General features: G+C 39.6%; 3 protein-coding genes and 2 long non-coding RNA genes across 10 annotated transcripts in view; 2 read left to right on the top strand and 3 right to left on the bottom strand.

Moving 5' to 3' along the window:
* Positions 1 to 1,572: 1,572 nt before the first annotated feature.
* On the bottom strand, positions 1,573 to 3,883 carry hoxa1a (homeobox A1a). Its single transcript, XM_043689564.2, has 2 exons — positions 3,183 to 3,883; positions 1,573 to 2,739 (listed from the first exon to the last, which is right to left on the bottom strand). The coding sequence occupies exons 1-2, from the start codon at positions 3,832 to 3,834 to the stop codon at positions 2,387 to 2,389; spliced, it is 1,005 nt and encodes a 334-aa protein (XP_043545499.1). The 5' UTR covers positions 3,835 to 3,883; the 3' UTR covers positions 1,573 to 2,386.
* Positions 3,884 to 4,022: 139 nt separating this feature from the next.
* LOC122549702 (uncharacterized) lies at positions 4,023 to 7,678 on the top strand. Its single transcript, XR_006311643.2, has 2 exons — positions 4,023 to 4,247; positions 7,414 to 7,678. It is a non-coding gene; the product is annotated as an uncharacterized LOC122549702 (long non-coding RNA).
* A 69-nt stretch (positions 7,679 to 7,747) lies between these two features.
* Positions 7,748 to 9,901, bottom strand: hoxa2b (homeobox A2b). Its single transcript, XM_043689563.2, has 2 exons — positions 9,416 to 9,901; positions 7,748 to 8,893 (listed from the first exon to the last, which is right to left on the bottom strand). Exons 1-2 carry the CDS (start codon positions 9,765 to 9,767, stop codon positions 8,154 to 8,156), a joined length of 1,092 nt encoding a protein of 363 aa, XP_043545498.1. The 5' UTR covers positions 9,768 to 9,901; the 3' UTR covers positions 7,748 to 8,153.
* Positions 9,902 to 10,182: 281 nt separating this feature from the next.
* LOC148149867 (uncharacterized) lies at positions 10,183 to 13,253 on the top strand. The gene is made up of 2 exons (XR_015757157.1): positions 10,183 to 10,588; positions 13,091 to 13,253. It is a non-coding gene; the product is annotated as an uncharacterized LOC148149867 (long non-coding RNA).
* Positions 13,254 to 13,598: 345 nt separating this feature from the next.
* LOC122549688 (homeobox protein Hox-A3) overlaps positions 13,599 to 16,662 on the bottom strand; it is a 33,009-nt gene continuing 29,945 nt past the window's right edge. For all 6 annotated transcript variants that reach the window (XM_043689546.2, XM_087986969.1, XM_087986967.1 and 3 more), the window contains one exon: positions 13,599 to 15,240. In XM_043689546.2, coding sequence (XP_043545481.1) covers positions 14,468 to 15,240 — 773 coding nt within the window. In that variant the 3' untranslated portion in view covers positions 13,599 to 14,467. The remainder of the gene's footprint in view (positions 15,241 to 16,662) is intronic.

Here is a 16,662-nt window from a genome sequence, read left to right as displayed (position 1 = left end):
AAAGAAATGTGCAAACGACAAATGGTGAAAATATTGCCCCAGTATTTAGATGTGTATTCACTGATGATTCTGTTGTTTTAAAAATCAGTAAAACGTCCTAAGGGGAAACATGAACTTGTTTCCTCTTACCGTGGACTAGTGCCGGGTGTTTATTATAACGAGAAGTGAAATATCCAATGTGAGAAAGTAAGTGGATTCCACGCGATCGGATTTTACATCTAATCGCTAGCAACAGATGGCAGGGCATTGCAACCCGTGTAAAAGCGGAGACCCTGAAATTCTAGTTTCAAAAGCTTTGTAACAGTTTGTATTGGAGACTCTAACAATTATAATTTAACATTGAGGAATTTAGTGCATAAAACCTGAGATGTTCCACTTGGAATCTTGTATTTCCAGGCTACTACACTTGATTTCATTTCCTACTCTATGTCAGTGATTACTACAGAAGTCCTTCACTGGCTATAATACACCACGGGATTATCTTATCGTCCTGAAGTGCAGGTACAAATGCGTCTTTTTTTGTCTATTATCTGAAATTGTTTGAAGGCATGTCTTTTCAAATGCTAAACTCTCGTTATTCTTAATGTGCTACAGTTAAATGAATTGATAGCGAACTGAGAATCAATTCCAGTAGTTATTCAAAAGATTCAGAGGCATATTACTTCACTCTTGCCGAATTTTGACTTTGTTTAATTTGTTTTCTTTAGTAAACAGAAAATGATGCTGGAACTGCACGTAAGACTAAGTTGGAGTTTTCTTTGAGGCTCTTTTGCGTCGAACCCAACCTTCCAAAGGCAGACAGCTCTACAGCAGACATCTCCCTTGATATGGCCGACATGCCCTAAAACACCATCGACTTTTGCTATTGACACCAAACTGCATCTAATCATGTTTCTGAAGCAAATGCCAGTGACATTCTAGTCACGCGGCGTCTGTGGTCTGTTCGGTCAAAACAATTCGAGAATAGTTTAGTTCAGAACCTTATTTCGATAATCTTGCGTTTTGTTTCCATTTCTTACACTTCGTTTGTTGGAGTGTGAATGTGAATGCAGTGAATTCTTTGTTGCCTTTCTGAAGCAAGGCAAGTTGATGACAACCACTGTCATTGAGAGTGCCCTGTTTACATATATGTAAATAAGCTATTCAAGGTGAAAAGGTCAGTATATAGATGCACTGTATGAGGCATTTAACGTTACTTTAAAAGCTTCTTTCAAGACTCTCAGGTCTTTGAACAAAATAACTTGTCTCATTTGACTTTAGATTCAGTTTAGTTGAAGCGGTGAACATGAACTTCATGAGTTCTCTCTTTGCTTTATCTATTTAAAACCTGAAATAAATGAAACTCAAATAAATAAATTAAATAAATAAAATGAAATGTTAAAAGTGTCCGGGATGCGAAGGACGATTTTGAACACTGTTGATGAGTATGTAAGTTCATGCAGAGGGTAGAGAAATTGTAGCATGCTTAATATAACGTACATGCAACTGTAACAGCACAGAGAAACGCAGCATTTTAATATAATTTATTATTTGGACCCGTAAATTCTGTCCTGGATTTCAATCGCAGAAAATCTCAGAACTGATTCAAATCACGTGCTGATTGTATAATACATTTAGTCACACAGGAAAACTGATAAAACTCAGCAATGGGTTAAGTACACACTGACAGCATTGTCTCATGCAAAATTCCGCACACAAAATAACAATCGTTTGGCTGTAACTTACATTGACAGGTAGTTTATGAAATCAAGTCCAACAAATATCGGAGTAAACATGATCATTTTGAGGTATTTTAACAAGGTGCTACTGCTGGTCTTGAGACAACCCATTTACATTGGAGGGGGGAACACATTTAACATTGTTTTAAGTTATACATAGCCCAGTGCAATGGTAATTTCTGTACATATAATCTTCGTCAGTTTCAGGAGAGCTCTCCTATCTACTCAGCTCCGCTTTCTGAAAGTACAAGAAACATTTGACGTATATTTCGAATCATTGATAACACTTCGCTTATAAAAACTCTACAGCTATGTCATATTATGGTCTCTGGACCCTGGCTTTCAGTATTAATTTTTTAGAAAATACTTGTAAAAAGATAAAACTCTTGACAAAATATATACAACCAGCGCAGCTTACAATATATGCAACACATTATTAAATTAAAATAGGACAATTATATTATACAGTAGTTGGTTCTCAGTGTAAACACTTCTATAATAGTGCACCTCTAGTACGTTTAGAGATTGGCAGATTCATTTCCCCAAAGAAAATAAGTTTATTCGGAGTTGTTACCGATAAATTTGTGTCTCATTACATCTTTCCCTCTTAACTTGAAACAACTATCAAATGAATTGGTTCCCAGTTTTGGGGGTTACTGTGGAATGTTTCAGCCTGAAGTATGAATCGTTTCTGAGGTAGATGATGATGGGGAGGGGGTCGACGAGGTAGAGTTCGATTTGTCTGAGGTGTCTTCTGTGTTCGCTTCACTCCCAGGAGTGGCCGGAGAAACTGAGGCGAAGCCCTCCTTCTCCCGCTTTTTCTGCTTCATTCGCCGATTCTGGAACCAGATTTTTACCTGGGTTTCGTTGAGTTGAAGGGCAGCCGCGATTTCCACCCGCCTGGCCCGCGTCAAGTACTTGTTGAAGTGAAACTCTTTCTCCAACTCGGTTAGCTGCTTTGTGCTGAAATTGGTTCTCACTGTATTGGGCTGACCGACAAAACCGTACTCCCCCGCCTTCCCTAAATCAGTGAATAGAAAGGAGCACACAATAGGTAAGTCAGGCAGGGATTCTTACAGGTAAGCTGTGACAATTGCTTGGGACAGCCGGACTCAGCTCACTGTATGGATAATCAATCATTCCCATTTCAGTAGTTTGGGAATGTCTTGTCATGAAAAGCCGAAAAGGATTACACTACAACTGTTGCATGTCATCAGTTAGTTGATGCTTAAATTATGCTTCACACTCTGCTGATAAGACTGGAAAGGAAAGAATAGATGAAAAAAAAGACAAGTTGGACTAAAGCTGCGGCCATTCGATCATCTTAAACAACGTGCAACAGATCATGATTTCTTTCAATTCGAGTCTGACACGCTTTCCCCTCCACCCGATCTGCTAGTGTCGGTTTTCACCTGATAATGAATTACCTGTGGAAAGGAATTGCACCTCGAAAATAGAATTTACCTGTTTTCGGAGGGTTCCTCTTCACCTTCATCCAGTCAAAGGTCTGTGCTGGGGGAGGGGTCTCAGCAGACGGGGAGCAGCAGGCTTCCTGATGGCTGCCGTGGGCGGGGGACGAAGGGTGACAGCCTGCAACTAAGGCTAAACTGGACTGCTGCTGCTGCTGCTGCTGCTCTTGCCTGTAGGGGTGATGGGAATATTGGCCTGGCCCCACCATCCCACCATAGCCGTGCTGATGCGGGCTGATGGCTGAGCCAATGTTCCCAGGGTAGACAGCAGGAGCACACTGAGGGTACCCTCCGTTACCATCCGCCTCTTGGTTCAATGAATAATGATGATGACTGTAGCCTGTGCTAAAGCTCTGGGCTGGGTATCCTGCTCCACAGTTGGGGTGGGCACTGTAGGATATGCCCAGGTTGTTGTGGTGTGTATAGCTAGACTGGTGATGATGATGAGGAGGAGGAGGTGGAGCACCTATTTGGACACTTCTGGCCACGATGTAGCGCTCATCAGCGGTGCAGTTATTATTACTAACGGCACAAGACTGATAAGTTGCAATTCCTGGATCTGCATGGTAACTTCTGGAAGAGCAGGCCCCAGTGTCTCCGTTAATGATGGAATAGTCTAGGAAGGTGTTCATCCTTGCATTGTCCATCTGTCACTGGGGTATAACCAGCATATAAAGTCCACCAGCCTGGATGGACCGTGCCAACTTGCCCACTTCCTCAATGGGGCTGAAAGAAACTGATATCAATATACTGGCAAGTGTCGCCACGTGACCAAACCCGCCCAATCGCCGGGCTGCCTGTGAAGTTTGCATGCGCTTGCTGCTGATCGATCACCGTTTTACTTGCATTGAAATTACAAACGCTCTCCCATCAAGGTTACGCGCATTATTAGCCCTCGAATGCATTATACTTCAAAGCATGCCCGGCAGAATGCAGCAGGAATTGGTTCAAGATGCACGTACTGTTCCTCTTCGGACCTGCAGCGCCATTTAAGAGTTACCGCGAGTCTGCAATGGGGAGAAATAGCCCGTCCCGTTCCGCGCAGCAGCTTCGCTCTCAGGTAGGTCGCTGGATAAATACCTAACAGCCAGACCCTGTAAGGGTAAGGGGAATGGCATCGGAGTGCTCCACTACAAGCAAGGAATCCGTGTCACTCTCTGGTGTCTCTGCTGTAGCATTGTGTGTCCGTGAGAGCGGTGATTTGTTTTTCATGCTGAGATAGTTATACGTAGGTCGGGGGAAAGCTATGCAAAGCGGATCTGTTGGGTGTCAGATCACTTCGTGCACTTTAGTGAAAGAAAACCCAGGTAGCTGCTGCAGAGCTGTGTTGAGTTCAGGCCTATGCATATTATGAACTGATTATACCCTACCCAGTGCAGCACAACTGTGAAGATGACCCTGAAAACAAAAGGGTAAGATGATTGATTGGACGACGGGGTTTATGGTGCAGAGATTTGTATTTAAGCTGTATGTGATATGGTGCACTCTTGTAAAAGGAGGCGCCATGCCTTTACTATGCAATAATGTCACAAGGAAACATGCAACAGCCTATCAAGGCCTGGCCTTTGCCAGTCCTCAGGTTTCTCGCTATTGGCATGGAAATGAGCAGGCTTTTCAATCGAACACAGGCTGGCGGGAGCATCCCCTCACTATAGGGTTTTGGGCAGCCAAAGTGTCTTCGAGATCATATTGGCTGCCTGCCTATTTATACTGGTTGAAGCGGGAATCAGACGGGTTGTGTTTCATACCGATGTGAATAATAACAATCCTTGGCTGAGGCATAATGTAACCAAACATGGTCGCTTGCAAGGCGCTGCCACCCATCTGTCAGCTTCCTGGAGAGACCTATCCGAGCAGTCAGAGCCGGTGGTGATTTCAGATCAATCTTTTGCACATTACAGAGTGACGTTGGTGAGGCTGAGATATAGCAATTTACTCGGATTAGTTAGTTACGCCAAACGGTGGTTCCTAACCCTACTGCAAACCTGTAAGCCAGCACTGTGGAATGATGATCACATGTGGAACAAGGAGATTATTTAGCCTTTTAAACATTTGACGCCCAATTAATTAAAGTAAATGCCTCAATAAAATAGAGGGGGATCTATTTTAAGTACTGATCCACGTGCAGTGGAAAAGGAGCTAAAAATTACCGTGTGTGGTCTGAATGTATGTTCATTACTACATTGATTTCCTAAAATTGGCGAAAGAGAAATTACCTAAAAATAACTCGCAAGTTTTTTTTTAAACAAAATATACGTCTGGCCGTTGGCGATTTTATCAGCCTTATCGATTGAACAATGCTCAGGAAAACCCCAGTTTTAAATTCAAGAGACCAATGAACTATTTACTTTAAGGGTAAGCAAAAACAATTGCACTGAAATGAATTGCAAAGCTCGAAGGGACAGAAACCTTTGTTGTTGAGTGTTATGAAACATCTCTTGTTTGTGTTCACAACTGTAATTTTATCGAGATACCTCGGAAATTGATTTTTCGCCATATGAGACATCAGCTATAAATCCGTACAGTCCTCCCACTGTCCGTATGTTCCTTAAGTTAAAACAAATGAACAGATTTGCATTCAGCTCCGCCATCTTTATTTCCAGATCTGTATACACAGTCGCGGAAAGTGCTTGCTGAAAGAAAATCTGGATTGAATCGTTTTCAACAACAACAAAAATGCCTTTTTTGTTGTTTTTCAGTTTTGTACAATAAAAATCCCCCCTCCCCTCCTCTTTCCCAGAGGAAGTATTCTCTTGAGGGAGCTTTCCCAATTCTTCCCTGAGCAGTCAGCCCCATCCCCACCCCCCACCCCGAACCCCGGTAAAACCAAGGCCTGGCTTTGAGCATTTTCGGTTAATCGCCGTCGCCATACGCCGTCCAGTGTGGCCTGAAAGCTAATGGTTCTGAGGAACCGGGCGAGTCTCTTCCATTGTGCTTTCGGGGTAAAGACACATCTCCTATAGCAAGCTGCCCATTATGTCGTGTGAAGACTTGTTTTAATCGCGACAAGCTATCGACAATGTGTCACTATTTGCCCGTGCGGTTTGTTTTCAATAAGGAAGCATCGCCTTCCCTTTACACAAGATTACAGCGGCCTGATAATGAAATTGATAAAATTAAAGAAAAAGCCTGAGCACAAAGCCATTAAATAGTATGAAGTTAAAAAAAATCTTTCCCATGACTTCCGTGCTTAATGATTAAACTATTGGACCTCCAGGCAATCATTATAAATCCTCACGTAGGGAGACTCAATTCGAAGGAAGAATCAGTAGCAGCAGTGGAAAACGCTGTGCTCTTTATATAAAACAGTGAAAATGAATTACGACTCAACGCCTACAAGTTAGAAACTGACAGGGGTTCCCTGGTCCAGGCAAATACGTAAGATGTTTTTTTTTCCGTATGTACTGCTGCGATTGATCCATTTGATGACATTCTCATTCATAAAATAGCTTTGATTTATGAGTTTGGGAAGAATTACCTCCAGAGCTGTTCCTGTCACTGCTTACGCAAAAGCCCAACGTGCTTTTATAAATGGCAACACAAACACACCGCCACTAATAGTGAAAGTTCCTGATCAATTGGAAGAAGCGTTGCAACGTGTTCCTCGGGAGAGGGGGTGTAGAAGGAGTGGGATGTTAGAAGAGGCATTAAAACAAAAAAAAACTGCGGCTTAAAAAGCCTAGCGCACAATGGGAATGCATTCCTCCAGCTGCTATTTCATTTACACAAATACAGATGCAATGAGGAAGCACAGAATGCCTTGTGTTTTATAAAATATGGGTCAAGATTTACGATCATGTCTTCTGGAGATTTTTGTTTTCAAGACAAAAGATTGTGACCGATTAAAGATTTTGGGCTGAAAAGGTACTTTTTAAAGCGGCTTTCCCTTTTTCTTAAAAACAAGGTTTGACTTCATTTGTATGAACCTGGATTTCGATATTAAACGCTATTTCGATATGAGTAGTAAAACAATAAACTACTTAGTAAGGCTGGAGATCCTTAGGATCAATTTGTGTGTGTGTGTGTGTATGGACGGGGTTTAATCTGACTCGATGTAGTAAAACACTTGGAATTCTATGTTGCTGATACTGACTGGCAATAAGGGAGATAAGGAATTGTGGAATCAGCAATAAAGATTAGATTCTGACATCTATAAACAAGAGGTTTGTTTAATAGCAAGCACACGTGAACATGAACACTCCTAAACTTTTCCCCTTCTTTCCTAGATTTTCTGAGTGCTGACAGATGTATCCATGGGGTGTGAACTTAAGAAGATTTTTCTTCGAAATGTGATTACTTTCTTTTTGCCTCTGTTCCGTATATTCTATTGAAGTGTTAATACTAAAATGTAGCGGCGCATAGTTTGTGTAAGTTAATAAAGGCATTATTCATTGACTTTTCCGGAGCCTTGGTAATGTTAGTGGAAGCTTTAAATCACAACTTTATTGCTGTTTTTGTAGAGTGGTAAAATAAAGATCCTGGATTCTTTTATTCTTCTTTCTTTTCTTCTTCAATAAATACTGCTTTGAGAAAAGTAAATAACGACACTGACCAGACTGCTCAATTTTATTAATGCATTTATGTGAAAAAAAAGAAAGTCATTTATTAAGTGAAAATAGACCTGAGAAAGAAAATGCTTCAGGATGGCTACCTGTAGCGTATAAATGATTTGCTCTATCAAATTATTTATGACAATGTACCTTCAAATAATACAAAAGGAAAAGAGGGTAGAGATCGGTAGATTTCTATGCAATAAATTTCGTCAGGGACGGGTGTAGTGCTGATGACGGGTTATAAAACACGGGACATTAGTCCAAAGACAATATCTAACTTTTGCAATTATAAGTGGTCTCGAACACATTCAAGTTGATTAAAAGGGAAAAAAAAATACTGACCATTTGAAAGGAACTGAAGGAAAGGAAACGATTTTAAAAGAAGGCATATTCTGCTCACACCGACTTTTCAGTTAGTAGTTCAAATGCTGCAAATCGATTGTGGTTAAAGTATCCGTAAAAAAGTCAAAACTGTCAGCAGAAAGATCCACAGGGCTGTCGAGGGAACCTGGCAAACTGGGCGATACTCCATCTGAAAGCTGTAAGCAGGATTCTGTGGAAAATACGTTAAAATCCTGTAAAGAAGGGACATCAAGGGCCTCTGGACTGTTATTGTTCAAGCCAGCTGCACAGTTCTGGGCCATTGTTGACAGGCAGTTTTGAACAGTGGGTGACTGCTGGTGAAAATGTTTTAGATTTTTCTCATTGCTGGGTAAAGGCGAAACTGGGAAACTTTGGGATTCTCCATTGTGTAAATTGTGCGCCTGCTGTTGAGTCAGTGCATTGGTTTGAAAACCATAGCCTTCCCTGTCCAAGAGAGCGCCTGTAACATTGTTGTTGCCTTGCTCAAAGAGTGACTTCTCTTCGTCATCCTCAGTCTGCCCACTGTCCTCCAAATTCTTAAATTTGCCATCGCCGTTTTGGTTTTCTTTGCACTGGGTCTGTCTTTTGTGTTTCATTCGTCTATTTTGAAACCAGACTTTCACTTGCCTTTCAGTCAAATCAAGCAAAGCAGCAATCTCCACCCGTCTGGGTCGACACAGATACTTGTTGAAGTGAAATTCTTTTTCCAGCTCCAAAAGCTGTGTATTTGTATAAGCTGTCCTTAACCTCCGCGATCCCCCACCTGTATTATCCTGAATTTCATGAGTTTCTACGAATAAAAGGGGAGTGGAAAACAATATTTAAAAGAGTTTGTAGTCACTTGAACCAAAAGTAGATAAAAATATACACTATTCACTGCAACAAAATGGCCGCCTGAATGCAGTAAACCCCATTGTTTCAATGACTACGGCTGTGGCGTCTGCCACTTGCTAAAATATTAAAGATATTAGAAGATACACGTGCACCAAAGCCCAATCTTGCAGTAAAGTTTACCGCAGCCATTCCACATTTGGTGAGCTCTGCATCAGCTGCTTTACCACGAAAGTGCGCTCATCTATCACTCTTCATTACTGTCAAATATCAAAACTCTAGGATGGGGAGAGCACAGAAGGTCATTTTCTGACTAGCTTGGCAAATAAATCATCCTCCATTAAACAAGTTGGCAAAAGTACTTCGATCTCTTCATTATTAACTAGCAACAACAACAAAAAATAAACTGATTCAACAATTCATGCAAATAAGCGAGATTAAGTTAAGAGAATAATTAGAAATGAAACGTCTTTGAGCTGACCTCTCTGGGAAAGGCAGGATGCTGCGGCTCCTGAAGAAGCAGGCAGGTGATTCTTCTTGGAGTTTTTTTTCTCTTTCATCCAGGGGTATTCCGGTGGTAGAGTCGCGGCTGGTAAAGGGCTTGTGCCATTTGGGCTCTGTTTTGGCCGGTTTTGGCGAGGGTGACTGCTGGGATTCAGGCTGGGGATGGTTTGCTCAAAAGGAGGAGGAATCACTGTCGAGTGTGAAAGCGTCGAGTTCTTGATTGATGAACTTTGAAATGTATCACCGACAGGGGGAAAAGATGTCAGGCACTCAGCAAGCGACGGCTGACTATTGATAAAACCAATTTCTCGTTCAAATTCGTAATTCATTGCCGTCTCCACAGAACGTTGGGGGAGAAAGTTAGGTGTTAGTTATTTTTTGGCCCGTTTAAAAAAAATAAATATCGCTGCTGGTTTTTTTTTTCTAATTCACTGATTACAGCCGTATGGGGACCGTGCTACTATTAAACTATTGAATTCATGGAGACAAGGTTGAAATTGGACCGAATTCGCTGTCACATGATTGCGTCTGCCCAATGACAATTTGGGGTTTAATCAAAAGAAGGCACTGTCTATGTGATTGATCCAAAAAGTCGGAGAGAAACGCCTCATTCAAGGCCAGCAGTGTTTTGATTTCCACTTTTTTTGATCCATCTTCCCATAATAAATGTGAAAAAAAGATTTTTTAAATTTTAAAGCAAGTAGAAATCAGTTCATTCGGCCTTGCCTCTTTCTTTCTCTCTTCCTCTCTGTCTCCTGTACACTTGCTGGCTCCTCTTTCTCTCTGTGTTATCGACTGTCATGAAGACGACTAGCACCTCACAAATCATCTTGCACCTAAATCTGACGCCTAGAGTCATTAACAAAGTAATCCATTCATCTTCAAAGTTTTGACACTGGACCCCAGAACCCAGCCACATAAGAAGTTACACAGACGAAGCTCAGCCATTTGCTTCATGTTTTCGTTGGGAGTTTGGTCCCCCTATTATCATATTTGTACAGTACCGGACTTTCTTTGATTATTGTGCTGTACGAAGGCAATAATTCACGCAGGAGGTCGAATATGGCGGTGATTCTGGATACTACACTATATTATTTTTATAACCGTTTGTTTATGACCAACGAAAAACGCAAAAGGCGTATCTCTGAAGGTATTGTATTCTCTTGTGTTTTGTGAAATTTGTAACGTCAAAAAATTAACTGCGGGTGGTAATGGATTGCTATGTTTAAATTACATGCGCAAGCACATGAATAAATGCACAAACATATATATATATATTATACAAACAGCATAAAACGAAAGAGTTTGAATATAACCTGGCTTTGCGTGACATGGACGAAAAATTAAAGCGTGCTTTTATTTTCCCAAACTAAAATTTCAAATTCCTTTTTAAAAATCACACTTCTATTTAAATTGTGGAACAGTGTGGGGACGTTGGCGGGGGTGGGGTGTGATTCTTTAAACAAACTTACGGTGCACTTAGATTCGTTATGGCCTTGCAGTATTTACCAAATATATTCGCACTTAAAAAGATTCTCAACATCAAGGGATTTTATTGAACAGGGTAATATGGAAATAGCGGTGGTTTTCTGGGCCTCCGTTTTGCTTATACCGCAAACAAAGCTGTAAGGAAGTATGTGTCCTATCAATCTTGTTCGGCAAAAGCTCTGACAGGTTCTGGCCCCCAAGAAGACATTTAAAGCTTCTCTGTGCAATGTCGAATACCATCAGCTAGAGACTGAGAAGACTGCTTCCTCCTTTGAATAGTTACAAAAAATATTTTGCTTATCATCAGAACATAACTTATGGTACTGAACTAATAACGCAGGAATAGGGTGAGTTCAGAGAAAATATGAAATAATCATTGAATCATTCTGACCAGCTTTCCCTCTGTTAAGTTTGAACTGTAGATTTTCGTGCTAAGCTGCAAATGGAAAGGTCTTTAGCAATTAAATGGCGCTTTTGTATGTGAAACATGTGTAGGTGTTTGCGTTCTGAAGATTTTCACAGCTTTTCTGTTGCAGAGGGCATGTGGGCGAAAGCAAAGCGCATTTGATTCAGTTTGCTAGCAACATAAAACAGAATGAAAGTGAAAATGATGTGTTTTAAGACACAAAAATGTCATTGCTATTAATACTTTTGCTGCTTGGAATATTTAGGAAAGAGACACTCATCCGGCTGCGAATTCTTCAGTTCTGCAATCTATACGGCTTGAAGAAAACGTTTAATCATACATAACATAGGAAATGCTGCTTAGATTATTACTGTTTTGCGAGTATATTCTTGTGTTCTGAGAGCGGTTACGTAGATTTATGTTGTTTCTTGAGAGCAAGCTTTCGAAATTGAAAATGTTACTCCGATCTAACAGTTAAGGAAATTAATAAACACTGAGTAAATATGACAATTATAGGGCATGTTTCGTTGCAAGTCAATCTTTGGAAACATGGTAAGCTTGTCAACTAACTTCTTAATATTTCATTCTGCATTCTGTCCGAGAACGTCTCAATTAGACTTTTAATAGCGGCCTCGTTAAAGGTTTTTATTTTGCCGATACAGTAGAGAAAGAAATTTGACTGGTCCAAGCTCACGAAATAATTTCGTTCATTCTGCATGTATAAAATCAGAGCTCGTTTATACATGTACTGTGATCCATATTATGCTTAGGTCGCATCATTCAGTTTGTCAATATGCATTTTTATTGTGTCACTTTCGTAACTGCTAGTTGAGTAAAGAAAGTCTCCTATGTAGTTTGGATAGTAAGATAAATTAGACTGTATTTCCTTTGGGAAGCACTGACAGGGAGTATGCCGACAACATGGCGTCCCCTTGCTCGGCACTCAGGTTCTGCCACATGGAAATTATTTTTTTTTAAAAAACTTGATACTAAGGGTAAGCTTTCCTCTTTCGATTGTCTCGCCATTTAGCAAGCTTGTGGTTACTGTTTCCAATGATTTGGGGACGTATCTAAAACTATCCAAAGACATTTGATTTTTACTTGATGTTTCAATTACTGTCAATGCCATGTAGTCTCAAGATATTATTTTTAAATCAATAATCTGGATAAGGAAAAATTCTTAAGCAACGATGCTGCCGTTGCAATGGAAAATCATCACTACATGTTCACTTTGAGCTCTAGTCGTTGGCCCTGGAAATGCGGACTCGGAGTTCGTATTGAAAAAGGATTTGATCGTTGCAATTATCAGAAATATTTATCAATGTTGAGTTGCTGAATACTTTATAAATTGCATTTAATACTTCCACCAAAGCTGCTAAATTAGTGAAAACAAACCCGAAGTTGTTCATTTTATCTGAAATTACTGGGACATTTTACAAAATCTAACGGACATACATTTTTTATATATAAGTGAATGTTCTTTCGTACTTTATTTGAAATAGTTAACTATTAAGCGGTAAATAGCTTTTTAAAAAAAAATTGCAGTGATCTAAACACACATTCCCAACGTCTGATATTTTCTTTAGAAATTCAGCTGAAATTGCCTTTTTTGGTTAGAGTTGAGGTACAAATGGAACCTGTCGGAATTTTAAAGCTATTTTTCAATCGTATTGCTTAATCAGAAATCAACTTAAAACTATTAATTCGAAGTACTTCTGAATCTTGACGTTTTCTCCTCTTCTCTCTCTGAATGTACAGGATTCTTTGGAAAACGGTCCAGGAGACGGCGGCAATAGTAATGATTTCGGTTGGCAAAGCATTGTCTATCCAATGTAATATGTGTATCTTTTGTATGTAACTTGTATGTACAGTGAAAAAACAAACAAACCGTTATTCATAATTAAAGAAACGAAGCCACTAATACCTTCTTGTAAATCTTTTCATTTTTGACGGGGTTTTTTTTGGGGGGGTGAGGTTGAATGTGGTGGTAAGGCAGAGGGGGCTGGGAGTGGGGGGATCTGAGTCCTTTTCTCCCTTGGCCTCAATAAATGCAGCATTGGAGACAGATGCAAGCCACATGATAATGGATGATGTTACAGTGTGGGGGTTGAGGCACTTGGTTATAGCCACACAACACAAAGGAACCTGACTACTGAGCTGTGTGCTATGCTGTGTATTACTGAATGAATTTACATATTTTGCAAATATTTTAGAAGAAAAACATACTATGCAATTCGTTGAAATTAACACTACAAGCAACACAGTATTGCTGACAAAAAAATTTATTCGTCAGAACTAGCTGTTCAACGGATATCTCATTTGCAGCATGGAATGCATACCTAAAACAAAATTGTGGCAATTTTGTGTTCCATTTTAAGAATACTACAGTTACAGACTAAGTCCCTTTTCTTGGCGTTATTCCCACAATTGACCAAATTGCGTTTTTAATGAATACATTACTAACAGAAAACTACTTTTCTGTGTATCTTACAGGAATTTAAAAAAAATATTTACCATGACTTAAAACAGAAGACTGAACAGAACCAAGTAAATAGTCAATGTACAGTTCTATTTATAAATATGCGTCAATGGGGATAAATAATACTTTAAACACTTAGAATATTCTCCTTTGCAAGAGCAAATAAATAAATTTGAATGTTCACCAGCATACATACATACTGAAAGATGGACAAGAACTCTTATTTGCCCAGGGGGACCCTGTACAAGCGCTTTGATCTTGTTTAACTATTCAATGTAAAGAAGTGCAATATAAACCATTTTACCATTCCTCGTAAGGAAAAATAAAGCACGAACAAATTCACGTTTAAGTTTTTTTTAGAAAATTTGTTCATATACCCTGTTCCATAAAGTAGAAGATTATATATGCAAAGTTCTGTAAGCCTTAGTACTTCACTTCTACTACTGAATGTTAAGGCTGGAGTCCATGAAAAGAGCAACCACTAACCAGTGACAGAGCAATGCAAGCAAAGATTGGTTGTCATTAGGTACATTACATGTAAACTATAAGGGTTGATACTAAAGAAAAAAGGGAAAGGTGGAAGAGGGGATGTAATCATAGATAACATGATATAAAAGCATGAGAAAGTGATAGTCCACCAAGAGCTAACTGGTCCACTACAGATGGGTCAGCTTGGGTGCTTCCTGAATTCTTCCCTGAGAAGGATGGTGTGAAGAAAGGTCTGTATAAGTGGGATGTGGTTCGCAAGGTCCATGGTGATGGTTGCTTGTCATTGGCCCTGCACTGTTATAGTCCATATTTCCAGAGGAAGGATGACCAAGGTGGGTTAGGCTGAAAAGGGAAGGCCCAGAGCTTGGCATGGATTCCACAAAGTTTCCTCCAACATAGACTGGGCTACCCTGTAAATGAGGAGTTCCATAGCCACCATTGCCTTGAAGAGGGTGTGTGTCATACTCAGGCGTCACAGCTGCAGTCCCAGCATACCTCTTCTGCGGAGGTGGGCAACTGTTGAGGGGCCCAGGATAAGACGTAGGAATAGCATAGGCATTTTGATGAGGTTTACTGAAGGACGTAGGCGAGTGTGGGTCATATGGAGCACTGGTTGTCAAGGAATGCATCGAGTTTACATATCCTCCAGCAGCTGATGGTGGGATGGGGCTTCTACAGGGTGACTGTCCACCAGAAGAAGTTAGCATGCCTTTCGCTTTTTGATCCTTTTTGTACTTCATTCTCCGATTTTGGAACCAGATTTTAATCTGTCTTTCAGTGAGGTTTAACAGATTGGCCATTTCAACCCTCCTTGGCCTACAAAGATAGCGGTTAAAGTGAAATTCCTTCTCCAGTTCTACCAGTTGGGCACTGGTGTATGCTGTGCGTGCCCTCTTGGAGGCTGGACCCGGAGGACTCTTTTCACCAGCAGAACTTTCAACTGGAGATAAAGAAAACAAAGTTTCCATCAGTCATTGGGAATTCTAGATGTTGCAAATATGTCACACAATGTATAGAATAAAACTCTATGACATTGCCTGAATTATTTTCAATAACTTACATTAACATATTAATCCAAAATCATAACTACATATTCTCTATCTCCAAAAATATATGTAATTTTACTAATTTCTTCAGCTATCACACTTAATAATAGAGATATGATCATGCACAAACCATTAGCTATCTCAACTAGAATGTTCTGTTTTGAATCAGGAATGCCAAAACAACACTCCAATTTGATTTGTGCTACAATCACTAGAACCAGCATTTTAAAAACAGCAATATATTCAAAGAGCATTGTATTGGCAGCTTACATAGATATCTAATTACTAATTGGGGGCATTTTCTTAAACGTAAACCTGACTTCTTTGTTACCTGAACCAACTTACATGCAAATATAAGCCAACAACTGTGACTGCCCTTCCCCCATTCATAAGAATTCACTCCTTTATGCCACAATTGTATCAAAAATGATAAGAAAGATCAGCTTGACAGCTAAGAAACATTTGACGAGCAATATTTGATTTTGTGCCAACTACAAGTACTGGTGAATCAAATCTTCTCATCATAATTTTGAAGTAAACATGGCAAATGTTGGAAACACACAGCAAGCATCTCTGGAGAGAAATACAAAATTAAGATTTCAGGTCATTAGAACTGGAGAAAACTTAGAATGTAATATATTCTTTTAAGTGAAAGGGAAAATGTTGGACAAAGAATTAGCTTAATAGCTATTCATCTATAACTTATCCTAGTACTAAGGAAACATCACCAATCTGAAATGTTAACATTGATTCTCTTCCCACAGATGTTGCCAGGCCTTCTGTTTTCTCTAGCATTATCTGTCTCATTTCATACTTTCAACATCTGAATATGGCATGTTTTGAGTTATGTTACCCTAACTAATTGGAGTCCACAGAATTATTATAGTTCATGCAAAATTGATGACAATTGGTTATGTACATGTTCTGAGTTAATATATGTATCTCTGTGAATTTAATTTGAATCCCACAAATGTATATCTGATATTTAACCTCACAAAATCATTTTGACCAATACAAGCAGTTCACTTGTTTACAACTCACTTCTTTTATCAATTGGAATCATCTGCATGCATAAATTTCCATATATGTTGATAAGCAATAGACATTACAACTTCAATTCTATATGTATCCTATTAAAACTAAGAATTCAATATATAATATCACTTCAGTCCAAACCCTTGGTTTTTAATATGTTTAGCTGAAATGAGTGAAATGTAAGCACATTGCTAGAGATTTGAATGTTTATGTTATGTAAATACATCACATCTCCTTCGAACTATATCATTATACTAGGGTAGTGCTGGAAAAGCACAGTA

The sequence above is a fragment of the Chiloscyllium plagiosum genome, unplaced genomic scaffold, assembly GCF_037043375.1.
Source record: "Chiloscyllium plagiosum isolate Xiang-an unplaced genomic scaffold, Cpla_swu_hap1 HiC_scaffold_5, whole genome shotgun sequence".
Classification (NCBI taxonomy): domain Eukaryota; kingdom Metazoa; phylum Chordata; class Chondrichthyes; order Orectolobiformes; family Hemiscylliidae; genus Chiloscyllium; species Chiloscyllium plagiosum.
This window is presented reverse-complemented; position numbering and strand designations above follow the sequence as displayed.

Coding starts and splice junctions, on each gene's coding strand:
- hoxa1a (XM_043689564.2), bottom strand. CDS start 3,834: ATGGACAATGCAAGGATGAACACCTTCCTAGACTATTCCATCATTAAC. Junction 2,740..3,182: donor GAGGAACCCTCCGAAAACAG/GTAAATTCTATT, acceptor TCACTGATTTAG/GGAAGGCGGGGGAGTACGGT.
- hoxa2b (XM_043689563.2), bottom strand. CDS start 9,767: ATGAATTACGAATTTGAACGAGAAATTGGTTTTATCAATAGTCAGCCG. Junction 8,894..9,415: donor ATCCTGCCTTTCCCAGAGAG/GTCAGCTCAAAG, acceptor TTTTATTCGTAG/AAACTCATGAAATTCAGGAT.